Source organism: Anabas testudineus, chromosome 7, assembly GCF_900324465.2.
Source record: "Anabas testudineus chromosome 7, fAnaTes1.2, whole genome shotgun sequence".
Lineage (NCBI taxonomy): Eukaryota > Metazoa > Chordata > Actinopteri > Anabantiformes > Anabantidae > Anabas > Anabas testudineus.
In genome coordinates, this window is record NC_046616.1 from 22356803 (window position 1) to 22371116 (window position 14314).

The 14314-nt window shown below is 42.3% G+C and overlaps 2 protein-coding genes across 2 annotated transcripts; both read right to left on the reverse strand.

The window, feature by feature from the left end:
- Positions 1–1304: 1304 nt before the first annotated feature.
- LOC113167722 (P2Y purinoceptor 1-like) lies at positions 1305–2331 on the reverse strand. Its single transcript, XM_026368538.1, has one exon. It carries the CDS (start codon positions 2289–2291, stop codon positions 1305–1307), a length of 987 nt encoding a protein of 328 aa, XP_026224323.1. The 5' UTR covers positions 2292–2331.
- Positions 2332–11006: 8675 nt separating this feature from the next.
- LOC113166896 (P2Y purinoceptor 1-like) lies at positions 11007–13026 on the reverse strand. The gene has a single exon (XM_026367098.1). It carries the CDS (start codon positions 12932–12934, stop codon positions 11948–11950), a length of 987 nt encoding a protein of 328 aa, XP_026222883.1. The 5' UTR covers positions 12935–13026; the 3' UTR covers positions 11007–11947.
- Positions 13027–14314: the final 1288 nt, after the last annotated feature.

The window sequence follows — 14314 nt, forward strand, 5'->3', positions numbered from 1 at the left end:
TCTTAAACCCCCTTTTGCTTTGATTGTAGCAAACATTCTTTCTAAAACTTGCAGTAAAGATCTTGCATTAATGATGGAATTGGACCAGTGTAAAGTCGTCTCCAGAACATCCCAAAGATTCTCAATAGGGTTAAGGTCTGGACTCTGTGGTGGCCAATCCATGGCTGAAAATGATGTCTCCTGCTACCTGAACAACTCTTTCACAATTTGGTCACAATGAATTCCGGCTCTGTATCTTGGAGTATGGCCATGCAAACAGGGATGAATAAAATGCATAAAAACCTGGTAATTCGTACATTCAGCTAGTCAGTTGACCTTGTTCTTTTTCCAGATGATACATATTGATCACTGCAGTAATTATCTAGTAGGTAAGCTGCATCGCTTTGCTGAATTTGCTGCACCTACATTAACTTCATTGGCAGGATTTTTATTTCAGGTCATACCACTGTTGAAAAATAAGATAACCACTGGTTATTACAATAACAACAACAGAGACTATCTCTGATTCTGATCTCTGAATGATGCCTACGAGCACAGCCACTCCAGTCACTCTCATTAAGCAGTAGCGTAAGGTTACTTTACCAAAGATCATGTTCTGGAACAAGTAAAGGGTGGTACAGCCTCAGCCCCAGCACACCCCAGCTGTGACGGATCTTACAGGGGCCAGCTCTGTGGTTATAGCCTCAGCTACAGTTCTCCACCACCCCGTTTGTATGGCAGGAACACTTTGATCCAGCACACCCAAAATCATCTTTAAAATGCATTATTAGCAGTAGTTACTGCTCTACACAAAATGAAACCCTTAAAAAATACATGAGATATTACAATGATCTTTTTTCACAAATGGTGATTAAATTGTATATTGACTTTGTTTTACAATGTAATTGTGTTAATTAATTACCAAAGTATAAGACACTTTAAGTAATATAAAAACTGTAGAAATAGTAGGAGTTTATTGCTTTATTTTTTACATGAAATTTAAATAAGCTTAAGAAAATAACGACAGAATTGTTTCATGAAGCTGACAGGGGAGACATTTTCATAGTTCCTACATGTGAAATAACTGAAATTATTTGAGTTATCTACATATTATGGGAGTTATATACATATACATTCAGTCATTTTGCAGAAACACAATTAAGGTAAAAGGCAAACAAAAAAACGTGAGTGGCAGAGAAACATTAGAGCAAAGTTCTATAGGCAGGTATCTTTCCATTTCATGAAATGCAAATGCATGACTTTTAAGAAGATAGGAGTGCATAGATTTATCTTTAAAGAATCATCATAAATCATGCTCTTTTGTACTAAACTTCGTCTGCAGTTTGCGTCACAGCCACAGAGCTGGAGTTCCAGCTCTGGGCCCAGTTTACCATGTGGTGGGCTCGCTGGAGCAGCTGTCTGAACTGAACACCAATGTCTTCATTTCCAAAAAGGTAAACCAGTGGGTTGAGAGCACTGTTCAGACAAACAAGACCACGACATATCTGATGAGCGATGTAGACTCCATTATTCCATTTGTGGCATTTCTCCTGTTTGGTCAGAACTCTTGACCAGAGGTTGAGGTTCTTAAAAACATGATAGGGGATGTAACAAACTGAGAAGAGAAGAATCAAGATGAACAACAGTTTTATGCTTTTTTGTTTCTGTACCTTGTCAATTCTCTTCATTGTCCATAAAACTACAACTATATGTCCATAGCAGCCCAGAATGACGAGGAATGGGATACAAAATGCAGTAAGTGTCCATCCAAGGCTGTATTTCAGATAATCATCAACATATTTTGTTGATGTTGTATCATAGCAATTCTCAGATTTGTTTCCAAAGTTCTTGGTGTAGAACATATCTGGAAGACTTTGAACACTCACCAACAGCCAAACTATGACTGAGATAACCACAGAATGAGTGAGAGTTAATTTTCCCCGGACTCTGACTGGATGAAGAATAGCCAGGTACCTGTAGACACTTATACAGGTAAGGAATCCAATGCTGCCGTATAAATTCAGGTTGAAGCAGAATCTTGTTATTTTGCAGAATACATCTCCAAAGATCCATTTACTCTTCATGAAGTAGTACACCATCAGGAACGGGAGTGTGAGCAGGTACAAAATATCAGCAACTCCAAGGTTGAGAATAAAAACATTGATGATCTTTAGTTTTTTCCATTTGTGCAGCAAAGACTTCAATCCCCATCCATTAGCTACCAGACCAATGATGAACACCAAGATAAAAACAGAAGGCAGGAATTTGTGTTCAAAGTCAAAACTGACTGTAGCACAGGAGGTTTGATTCATTCTGTCTTCTCTGTGTAAATCCTCTCCTCTGTTGACGATCTGGCAGACGAGAGGTGAAAGAAACGGTTCCTTCTCTCTGTGAGTGTGATGGTGTTTTCTATAAAAGCAATATGAATTCTGAGAGGCGAGAGACTTTGTGCCTTTTTAGAGAACTTCCTTTTAATACTTCTTTTAAATGTGTAGTACAGAAATAAAACTATGCACACAACAAAATGTTTTTTACTCTTCCTACACACCTTAGTAATATATATATATATAGAACACTACTGTTCATTTCCTTTTTGTTCATTATGAAATAAAAGGAAAAGAATAGTGGTGTCCTGTCCTGTGTTGAAGTTCATTGTTTTGTTCAACCATCCATACAACCCTGGATGGATTATAAAATAATGAACCTCTGGGCACAGACCTGTAAAAAAGACACTTCGAAGGGACACATGAGAAACTGTGCCTGAGACCAACAACCTGACATATATAGTAGTATATAAGTATATGTACACTCGTGTTGATTGTTGCTTAGAGTTTGGAAACAAATGGTGGTGTACTTTAACGTAGACCATGTTTGTATGTTAACAAAAGCATACATGTACTACGTTATCGAGCACTAGCTGACACTAATAATGCTGTTGTTCTTTTGGAGCGTATAGTCTCAGCAGATGGCTGAACTAAACACTGTATTCCCTTCTTTTAACATGTTTGACACTATACAATAGGTCAATCATGCTGCTTTTATTCTGTTAGACTGGTAACACTTATTATTGGCATTATTTAAAGCAGTAATGAGCTATGATTAACAGGTAAGTACAATTAACAAATGCATCCACTAAAGATGTTTATGTTAACTAAGGTATTATTTTATACTTTAACCTACTGTTTAAAACAACCCTATTACCCTCACTTAATGTGGAAATAAGCATTAATTAACAGTTGAGTAATACACTAAATAACATTACTAAATAAGACTATAACTATTTTCCACTTACATGTCCATCCTCAAAAATATGACTTCTGGACAGGTGCCAGCAGTACATATCAGTGCTACAGTGGGATTTCTGTGTCTTGTCCAAGGACACCCTTACATCTTGTGAAAGATGAGTCATGGCAACTGGACTTCTTGTTAGGTCGAATCTACTCCTCCAAGTAGCTTCTTCAGTCTGAGAATAGTTGGTTGGAGACCACAAATATATCCTCCAGGTTGGTTTCACATCACATCTTCTCTGAATAATCTTGTTAGGTGAAACAATGGAAGGAGAGGGTCTGAACAGATCTAATAGTCACACCTCTACCAACCCCTCCTACCTCATAAAGTGGGTTATTAGGAACTTTTAGCTGGTCTTTTTCTTCTTCTGCTTTCAGCTGTTCCTTTTTAGGGGTCACCACAACAAATCATCTGTCTCCATTTAACCCTATCCTCTGCATCCTTTTCTCTCACTAACTTCATGTTTTTTCTCATTACAGTCATTAATCTCCTTTTTGGTCATCCTCTAGATCTCTTTCCTGGCAGCTTTAACCTCAGCATTCATCCATTATTACAGATAATAATAAGAATAATTAAATACTTTATTGATCTCCAAGTTGGTTTGAATGTACATTTCAGTGCTACTAAAGGGTTTCAGTGTCTGGTTCAAGAACACCTCGGCAAGTAGCCAGGAGGAAGCAGGAATCGAAACTCTCACCCTGGGGTTTGTAGGCGACTGCTCTACCACCTGAGCTATGTTTATAATCTCTCCACAATCTCTAGAATTTTTCCTTTACTTCTATCACATCCTACCTGTGGGCCATAACCACTAACAACATTGAACATCACACCTTCAATTTCCATCTCTTCACCACCCTCCCTCCCATACACACCATGGTAGAAGAACCTGAACCCTGATCCTAAGCTTCTAGCCTTGAGCATGACAAATTGAAGACAGCCAATGCCTAAAGCCTCCACCTCTGTTCAGTGAGGGGATGATTATTTGCACATGACATTTTCTGCTTCCTGAACCCCTCTCTCAAACTATAAAATTTTTCTTTTGGAGTGTTTGTTCCTGGAGTGAAACAACTGCTGCACATTTGCCCAGTAACATTTTGAGACCACAGGTTGCCAGACAGACCAGCTTCACTTGACACCAGTGAGGACATCTCATTAAAAGACAACATCTCTGTTTGAACCTTAACTCTGGAAACCAGCAAATAAACTCTTGTGCAATGATGTCTAGAATGATTAGGTCTACTTACTGGTTTTCCTGTCAGTTCTTATTTTTCTTAACATCAGTGTGAGAGTAAACAGGAAATCTATTGCCATGATCTCACTACCTGCCTTGGCAATTAATAGAATGATGGTTGAGGTTTAAGGTGCCATTTAGCATCTTAATACAGGACATATACTTTAAATGACACAAGCCTCTCAAGTCAAGTCAAGTCAAGAAGCTTTATTGTCATTCCAACCACATATAGCTGAAGCAGTACATAGTGAAATGAGACAACGTTTCTCCAGAACCATGGTGCTACATAAAACGGCAACAAGACAAACATGGGGCTAAGGACTGCTAAGTTGTCCTAGCAAAACACATAAAGTGCATCCTGTGCAACCTAGTGCAAACAGTGCAAGAACACAAAGAAAAAGTGCAGACAGACGTCAGAAGACAGTGCGTCAGAGCGACCAGTAGAGGAAATGAATACAATTTACAACTGAAAGATGGAAACATGTCAAATCTAGCGAGTGTGTGTGCTCAGTTCAGTTTGTTGTGTGTGTGTTGAGGAGCCTGATGGCTTGGGGGAAGAAACTGTTCAAAAGTCTGGTTGTGAGGCCCGAATGCTCCGGAACCTCTTCCCTGATGGCAGAAGTGTGAAGATTGGGTGTGAGGGGTGGGTGGGGTCGTCCACAATGCAGGTAGCCTTGCGGATGCAGCGTGTGGTGTAAATGTCCGTGATGGAGGGGAGAGAGACTCCAATGATCTTTTCAGCTGTCCTCACTATCCGTTGTAGGGCCTTGCGATCCGAAACGGTGCAGTTCCCAAACCAGGCAGTGATGCAGCCGCTCAGGATGCTCTCAATGGTTCCCCTGTAAAATGTAGTCAAAATGGGGGGCGGCAGATGGGCTTTCCTCAGCTTCCTCAGGAAGTAGAGACGCTGCTGGGCCTTTTTTTCTGATGGAGCAGGTGTTGAGTGACCAGGTGAGGTTCTCCTCCAGCTGGACACCAAGAAATTTGGTGCTCTTGACGATCTCCACTGACGCTCCATCGATGTTCAGTGGAGAGTGGTCACTCTTTGCTCTTCTAAAGTCAACAACCATCTCTTTAGTTTTCCCAACGTTCAGAGACAGGTTGTTGGCCTTGCACCAGGCTGAGAGCTGATGTACCTCCTCTCTGTACGCTGACTCGTCGTTCTTGCTGATGAGACCCACCACAGTCGTGTCATCAGCGAACTTGATGATCTGATTCGAGCTGTGCATCGCTACACAGTCGTGAGTCAGCAAAGTGAACAGCAGTGGACTGAGCACACAGCCCTGTGGGGCCCCAGTGCTCAGCATGGTGGTGCTGGAGATGCTGTTCCCGATCCGGACTGACTGGGGTCTCCCAGTCAGGAAGTCCAGGATCCAGTTGCAGAGGGAGGTGGTCAGACCCAGTCGGCTCAGCTTCCCAATCAGCTGCTGGGGAATGATGGTGTTGAATGCTGAGCTGAAGTCTATGAACAGCATTCAAACATATGAGTCTTTGTTGTCCAGATGGCTGAGAGCCAGGTGGAGAGTAGTGGTGATGGCATCGTCCGTGGAACGGTTTGGACGATATGCAAACTGCAGAGGGTCCAGTGAGGGTGGAAGCTGGGACTTGATGTGCCTCATGACCAGCCTCTCGAAGCACATCATGATGATGGGTGTGAGTGCAACAGGGCGGTCGTCGTTGAGGCAGGAGACAGTAGACGTCTTCGGCACCGGCACGATGGTCGTTGACTTGAGGCATGTAGGAACAACGGCGCTGCTCAGGGAGATGTTGAAGATGTCCGTGAAGACATCCACGAGCTGATCTGCGCATTCCCTGAGGACCCTGCCAGGAACGTTGTCAGGACCAGCAGCCTTCCGTGGGTTGATTCTGCGTAGAGTCTTCCTCACGTCGGCTGTGGAGAGAAAGAGTACCTGATCATTTGAGGGAGGGGTGGATTTCTTAGCTACCGTGTTATTCTTTACCTGTACCTCAAATCGGGCGTAGAAGTCGTTCAGCACATCTGGGAGGGAGGCGTCGCTGTCACAGACGGGTGGAGTTGTCTTGTAGTTAGTGATCGCCTGGATGCCCTGCCACATGCGCCGGCTGTCTCCGCTATCCTCAAAGTGGCCGAGGATCCTCCTGGCGTGTGCACGCTTCGCCTCTCTGATGGCTCGGGACAGTTCAGCCCTTGCTGTTCTTAAGGCCGTCATGTCTCCTGCTCTGAAGGCGGAGTCCCTCGACTTCAGCAGCGCACGCACCCTAGCAGTCATCCACGGTTTCTGGTTGGAGCGTGTAGTGACGGTCTTGGAGATGGTCACATCATCAACACACTTGCTGATGTAGCTGGTCACTGATGATGTGTACTCCTCCAAGTTGACGGAATCACCGGTGGTTGCAGCCTCCCTGAACATGTCCCAGTCGGTGCACTCAAAGCAGTCCTGAAGAGCAGAGATGGCTCCTGCTGGCCAGGTCTTTACCTGCTTCTCTTTGTATAAGCAGGTCCGTTTGCCTCATACCTTCTCCAGATAATCTCTAGAGATGGGAAGTTTGATTCTTTTAACTGACTCAGATCTTTAAATCTCCAACAGTAAAGTGAATGAATCATTTTGAGTCATTTCGTTCATTTTACAGCAGGTGGCGCTGTAGCCCTCTTATGGGCGTTGTAAAAATGACAGCGGTTCTCAAACACTATATACTGAAGACAACATGGTTTGCTTCAGCTGACAAATTATAATACACAAATGCCACAAGCAATTTAAACCATGTGAAAACCTAGGAAAGCAAAGTGACTTGTGTCCTGCATCCTCCTTGCCATTGTTGTTTAACAGCGTGACAGTGACTTGGCAGCTGTCCTGTGACAAATGAATGAGAGACCTATCCGAGAACTAGTGTACTGCTCATGGCCACACAGCCTGAGCTGAACAAGAACAATTAACGTAACCGTGCAGCCCGAGTTGCCTTTCACATGACGGCTGGTAGAGGACAAGTGAAAGGAAAACTTATTTTGACAATTAGTGAGACTTTTAAAGCAAAAAGTAACAATAGGTTCCCTAAAATGTTTACATGGTGCATTTATTGTGTCTAAAACGTGACATAATTATAATTATTATTGTTATTATTTTTGTTGTTGTTGTTATATTATGTTAGTAATCGTATGTTATTAATATTGTGCAGTATATAGTATGTTATTAATATTGTTATATTTTATTATTTTGTGGCAGAGCATAACACAAAATCAACATGTTGATATAATTTTCAAAAGTATTTATTTACAAACACACTTTACATTATACATACAATAACACTACACACATCTACAAGAATCAAAGACCACTGATTAATTATGATTCCATGAATAAATAATATGTCCGGTGTCAATAATTGAACGTCAGATATCAGACATCATTCATTTCCTTGTTTCTCAGTCAACAGCCCCGTAGCTGAGCCACAGCTGTCACATGACAAATGAACGAAAGAACGATCCGTAACGATCCGTATGAAAGACTCGTGGAAGAACTGTAGTGCTTGCTGCTCCAGAGGCCTGGCTGTCATGTGACAAAAGAACGAGCACCTGCTGACGGACGCATATCGAGTGAGTCGTGAACTAATAACTTATGTTTCCTGTCCTGCTGACTGAGCTTAAGCAGCTGGTGCCATGTGGCAAGAGAAGGTATTGCAATGAACTGAAAATGAACGAATCACTCACTGAGAGGACTCATTACTCCCAAGTCATATAAAAGATTAGTTCATATTGAACGAAAGATTCACAAACGACACATCACTAGAGATACACTATCTAGCTTTGACTTTCGGACTGACTTCCGGTTGCCCAAACCTGCTTGACCTGAATCTGCCGCTGCCTGTCCCCTCAATACCGTGAGTGTTTTCTATCTGACCTGTTCTTTCCCTTGTGCTCTTCCCCAACTCAGTACCGGACCTGCCACGCTATTTCTAACCCTGCCTGACCCGGAACCTTTCCCTGCCTCTGCTCGACTCTCCGGTACCGTGAGTGAATTTCCACCTGACCTGTTCTTTCCCTTGTGCTCCCCCTGCTTTCTCTGTCCTGCTCCGTTTTATGCTCTGGATCTCCCTGTGTTGGATTTTGTCCTCAGCTTACTCTATTGTCAGAACTGTCCACTTGTGTATGACCCCGGACCTATCATATTAATCTGTTTTTGGACACTAACTTTTTATGTTGTGCTTGGGCAAACTTGCAACTACTCACCTGAAATACCAACTTCACCAGCCACGTGTCTCAGAGTTCTCTGTCTTCACCCTCTGTTCAACAGCCATCTTGGAAGTGCCATCATACTCACCACTGCCCTGTATGTTTAACTGTGTACTGCAGAAAGTGTGTGCTTCACAGGTGAAAGAGAGATCAATCCTTGTCTTCTTTTCAGTAATGAGAGAGGGGATTTCCAAGTGCTGATGGCACTACTGTCATGGATTGTTTGGGGAGGGGACAGGAATCTGATCTAGGTCTTTGTTGTATGGTGTGATTCCCACCACCTGCATATCAACACAACCAAGAGGTGTTGTGAAACCCGAGGGGTGAACGACAGGAAGGCCACCTGCTGAGGAGGAGACTAAGCCTGTTCACACCGTGGATGCTGCTGTGGTTTTATATATTATGGGTTTACATGATTAGCTTATTTATTGGTATATTTTAGGACTGTTTCCAGTCATTGTGTTCTTATTTTTCTTTAAGCTTGAGCTCATTGTTTTAATAAATATCATTCTTTAAATATGCACATCATATGTGACTCCAATGGTGCCATTACCAATTCTGTGGGTGAGGACATGATTCATTCCTTCTGAGGATCAGCTTCTTTTCTGACTGATTTTCAGCTGAATCACTTTAAGATTAGTAAAAAAATGACTTGCATTGAAGAAAAGAGCTTGAACAGTCCATGACAGACACCAGTGAAACATACAAAACCCTACCACCACAAATACCGCCACCTCCACAATTTGAACCTGTCAAGAAGGGAGTTTTTTCTTAGTAGATAACGTGCAAAACTTCATGTAGACAAAGTAAATATACTTAAGGTTTCTCAGCATGGTATCATGCTATGTAATTCACAAAGAAGCTTTCTTATTGTGATATAAAGGTAATTGGTCACAATAAGGTATCTTAAAGTGATAACAGAGAACTACTGACAGGCTGATGTTCAGCCTTTAATAAGTGATCATCCAAAAGCAGGAAAGAAATGGTACCAACCGTAACCAGCAATGCAAACCCTGGATTACAACATCCAACAATATTCATGGGATCAGATTTTTTGTGATCTCAGCAAATTATTTCCATTTCTATTAAATAATCAGAAACCAGCAAGTTCAATGTCTGGATGTTTTCTGCTTTTGAAAATGTATTTTAGCATGGATTACAAATAACTACAAGCAACTGTTTTTAATCACAATAAGACAATAAGTGTGAGAGAAAAGCAAAGCCCCCAGGTGACTGGGGCATGAAGCAGAAAATGACTCAGGCAGGACAGGAAAGCCTGCTGCCTCTCTGGGGTCAGGGTGACAGTGACCATGGTGGTGTCCAGAGTCGTGCCCAGGAAAGGAACCACCTGTGCAGGATGGAGCCTGCTCTTGGCCAGATTGACTTGAAGGCCCAGACACTGTATGTGATCCAGGAGCAGGGCAACATGGCGGCGACACAGCTCTTGGGAGGCCGCACAGACAAGCCAATCGTTGAGATTATTCAGGACTCGCAGGCCCTGTGCCCTGAGGGGAGCTAGGAATGCGTCCATGCACCGGGTGAAGGTCCAGGGTGCCTGGGATATCCCAAATGGCAGCACCCGAACTCGTACACCCATCCGACGAAGGCGAAGCGGAGGAACCGCCAGTGGCCGGGCCAGATGGGGACGTGGAAGTAGGCGTCTTTGAGGTCCACTGGGGCATGGTAAGCATTCTGCACCTCAGGGGCCTCAGGAAGGGGTTGAGGCCACGGAGGTCCAGGATTGGGCGGAGACCACCGTTCTTCTTGGGAACCAGGGAGTACCACGAGAAGAAGCCCGCGGGGGCGTCCCCTACCGACACCTCCTCCACTGCGCCCTTCTGGAGGAGGGAGGAGAGTTCCTCCGTGAGGATGGCAGCGTGCTGGGGATCGGCCACAGTCGTAAACAACATGGAGGACGTCACCGGAGGCTGCCGCTGGAACTGGAGGCGGTACCCACGAGTCATGGTGGATAACACCCACAGTACCAATCTGTAAGTATGGCCTGGGAGAGTGAGTAGTGAAGTGGCTAGTGGGTGGAGCAATTGAAGTGGAGTCCAGTGGGAGAACAAAGAAAATACAGGTGCATGATATTATATTATATTTATATGTGTAAGATGTAAGGGTATGAACAGTTGGTGCTTGAAGGTAAGAGTCGCCATCTGGTGGTCAATTTACTACTTGCTTTCATCATCAAAATTATTTTTACATTGATAAAAAAGTTCAAGATGTAAAATGCAAATTTCTAGACACAGAAAACACAACTCATTTTGTCATTGTGAACCATCTTTTAATGTGCTTAAAGTCTGAAAATATGCAATTTGGTGCAGTGCTAGCATTAGTTACACATAAAGTATGTACATAAGCAAACTGAAAAAAAATAATCACACAATCTTAAACCCCCTTTTGCTTTGATTGTAGCAAACATTCTTTCCAGACCTGCAGTAATTTATCACAAAGATCTTGCATTGATGATGGAATTGGACCAGTGTAAAGTCGTCTCCAGAACATCCCAAAGATTCTCAATAGGGTTAAGGTCTGGACTGGTCAATCCATGGTTGAAAATGATGTCTCATGCTCCCTGAACAACTCTTTCACAATTTGATTACAATGAATTCTAGCTCTGTATCTTGGAGTATGGCCATGCATTCAGGGATGAATAAAATGCATAAATGAAAATACCTTGTCATTTGTACATTCAGCTAGTCAGTTGACCTTGTTGTTTTTCCAGATGAAACATATTGATCACTGCAGTAATATTCTAGTAGATAATCTGTATCACTTTTCTGGATTTGCTGTACCTACATTAACGTCATTGACAGGATTTCTATTTCAGGTCATATCACTGTTGAAAAATAAGATAACCACTGGTTATTACAATAACAACAACAGAGACTATCTCTAATTCTGATCTCTGAATGATGCCTACGAGCAAAGTCAAAACAACAACAACAAAATTGTTTTATGAAGGCGACAAGGGACACATTTTCATAGTTCCTACATATATATGGGAGTTATTTATATATTATGGGAATTATTTACATATACATTTAGTCGTTTAGCGTACACGCAATTGAGGTACAAGGCAACCAAAAAAACTAAGTTGCGGAGAAAACGTTATAGCAAAGTGCTACAGGCAGGAATCTTTCCATTTCATGAAATACAAATACAAGATAGGACAGAGCTTTTTATTTTAAGATTTAAGTGCATAGATTCAGAATCATTGCAAATCATGCCATTTTGTACTAAACTTCGTCTGTAGTTTGCGTCACAGGCACAGAGCTGGAGTTCCAGCTCTGTGCCCGGTTTACCATGTGGTGGGCTCGCCGGAGCAGCTGTCTGAACTGAACACCAATGTCTTCATTTCCATGAAGGTAAACCAGAGGGTTGAGAGCACTGTTCAGACAAATAAGACCACGACTTATCTGATGAGCGATGTAGACTCCATTATTCCATTTGTGGCATTTCCCCTGTTTGGTCAGAACTCTTGACCAGAGGTTGAGGTTCTTAAAAACATGATAGGGGATGTAACAAACTGAGAAGAGAAGAATCAAAATGAACAACAGTTTTATGCTTCGTTGTTTCTGTACCTCGTCAATTCTCTTCATTGTCCATAAAATTACAGCTATATGTCCATAGCAGCCCAGAATGATTAGGAATGGGATACAAAATGCAGTGAGTGTCCATCCAAGGCTGTATTTCAGGTAATCATCAACATATACTCTAGAAGTGGTATCATAACATTTCCCAGAATTGTTTCTAAAGTTCTTGGTGTAGAACATGTCTGGAAGACTTTGAACACTCACAAAGACCCAAACCATTACCGAGACTCCCACAGAATGAGTGAGAGTTAATCTTCCCCGGACTTTCACTGGATGAACAATAGCCAGGTACCTGTACACACTTATACAGGTAAGGAATCCAATGCTGCCGTATAAATTCAGGTTGAAGCAGAATCTTGTTATTTTGCAGAATACATCTCCAAAGATCCATGTACTCTTCATGAAGTAGTACACCATCAGGAACGGGAGTGTGAGCAGGTACAAAATATCAGCAACTCCAAGGTTGAGAATAAAAACATTGATGATCTTTAGTTTTTTCCATTTGTGCAGCAAAGACTTCAATCCCCATCCATTAGCTACCAGACCAATGATGAACACCAAGATAAAAACAGAAGGCAGGAATTTGTGTTCAAAGTCAAAACTGACTGTAGCACAGGAGGTTTGATTCATTCTGTCTTCTCTGTGTAAATCCTCTCCTCTGTTGACGATCTGGCAGATGAGAGGTATAAGAAACGGTTCCTTCTCTCTGTGAGTGTGATGGTGTTTTCTATAAAAGCAATATGAATTCTGAGATGCGCGAGACAACTTTGTGGCTTTTTGTTCACAGAGGACTTCCTATTAATACTTCTTTTAAATTTGTGGTATAGAAATGAAACTATGCACACAACAAAATGTTCTTACTCTTCCTACACACCTACACACACCACAGTAATATATATACAGTGGCAAGAAAAACTTTGTGAACCTTTTGGAATTTCATGGTTTTCTGCATTAATTTGCAAAATGTGCTCTGATCTTCATCTAACTCACAAGAATAGAAAAACACAATCTGTAGAAAATGAACACAAACATTATATGTTTTCATGTTTTTATTGAACATAACATGTAAACATGCACAGTGCAGGGTAGAAAAAGTATGTATTAATAACTGGTTGCCCGTCTTTGGCAGTAATAACCTCAACCAAACGTTTCCTGTAGTTGCAGATCAGATCTGCACAACAATCTAGAGTAATTTTGGACCACTCCTCTTCACAAAACTGTTTCAGTGTAGCAATATTCTTGGGATGTCTGGATACTCTTAAGGTCATGCCACAGCATTTAAATCGGGTTGAGGTCAGGACTTTGACTGGGCCACTCCAGAAGCTGTATTTTGTTCTGTTGAAGCCATTCTTTTGTTGAATTACTTGTATGCTTTGGATCATTGTCCTGTTGCATCACCCATCCTCTGCGGAGCTTCAGTTGGCGGACAGGTGGTCTTAGGTTTTCCTGCAAAATGTCTTGATAAACTCTGAAATTTAATTTTCCATCAATGACAACAATCCGTCCAGGCCCTGAGGCTTCAAAGCAGCCCCTAAACCATAATGCTTCCTCCGCCATGTTTTACAGTGGAGATGAGGTTTTGATGTTGGTGTGCTGTGCCTTTTTTTCTCCACACATAGTGTTGTGTGTTTTTTTTCCAAACAACTTAATTTTGGTTTCATCTGTCCATAGAATATTTTGCCAGTAGTGCTGTGGAACAGTAGACTTCACTGTCATAGTCCCAACATTCAAACTCCCTAGTGTCATTCCTATATTCATACCTTTCCACTTCTCAATCTGCCTACGAGCACGACTTCCTCCTCTCCTTCTTCGACCAACAGTAGCCCACGTTCCACCGGTACCCTGTAGGTCAACAGTACAGGTGGCAGTTGTTGTTAACCCAGGATGCGATCGATCCGGTTTGAAGTTGTACTGATGATTCCGGGTTACGTTTTGCAAATGTTTCACTGTAGCCCTTCTTGACACAACCCTCTGCAACCCAGACTTGAGAGCGGCACAAGATGACACTGG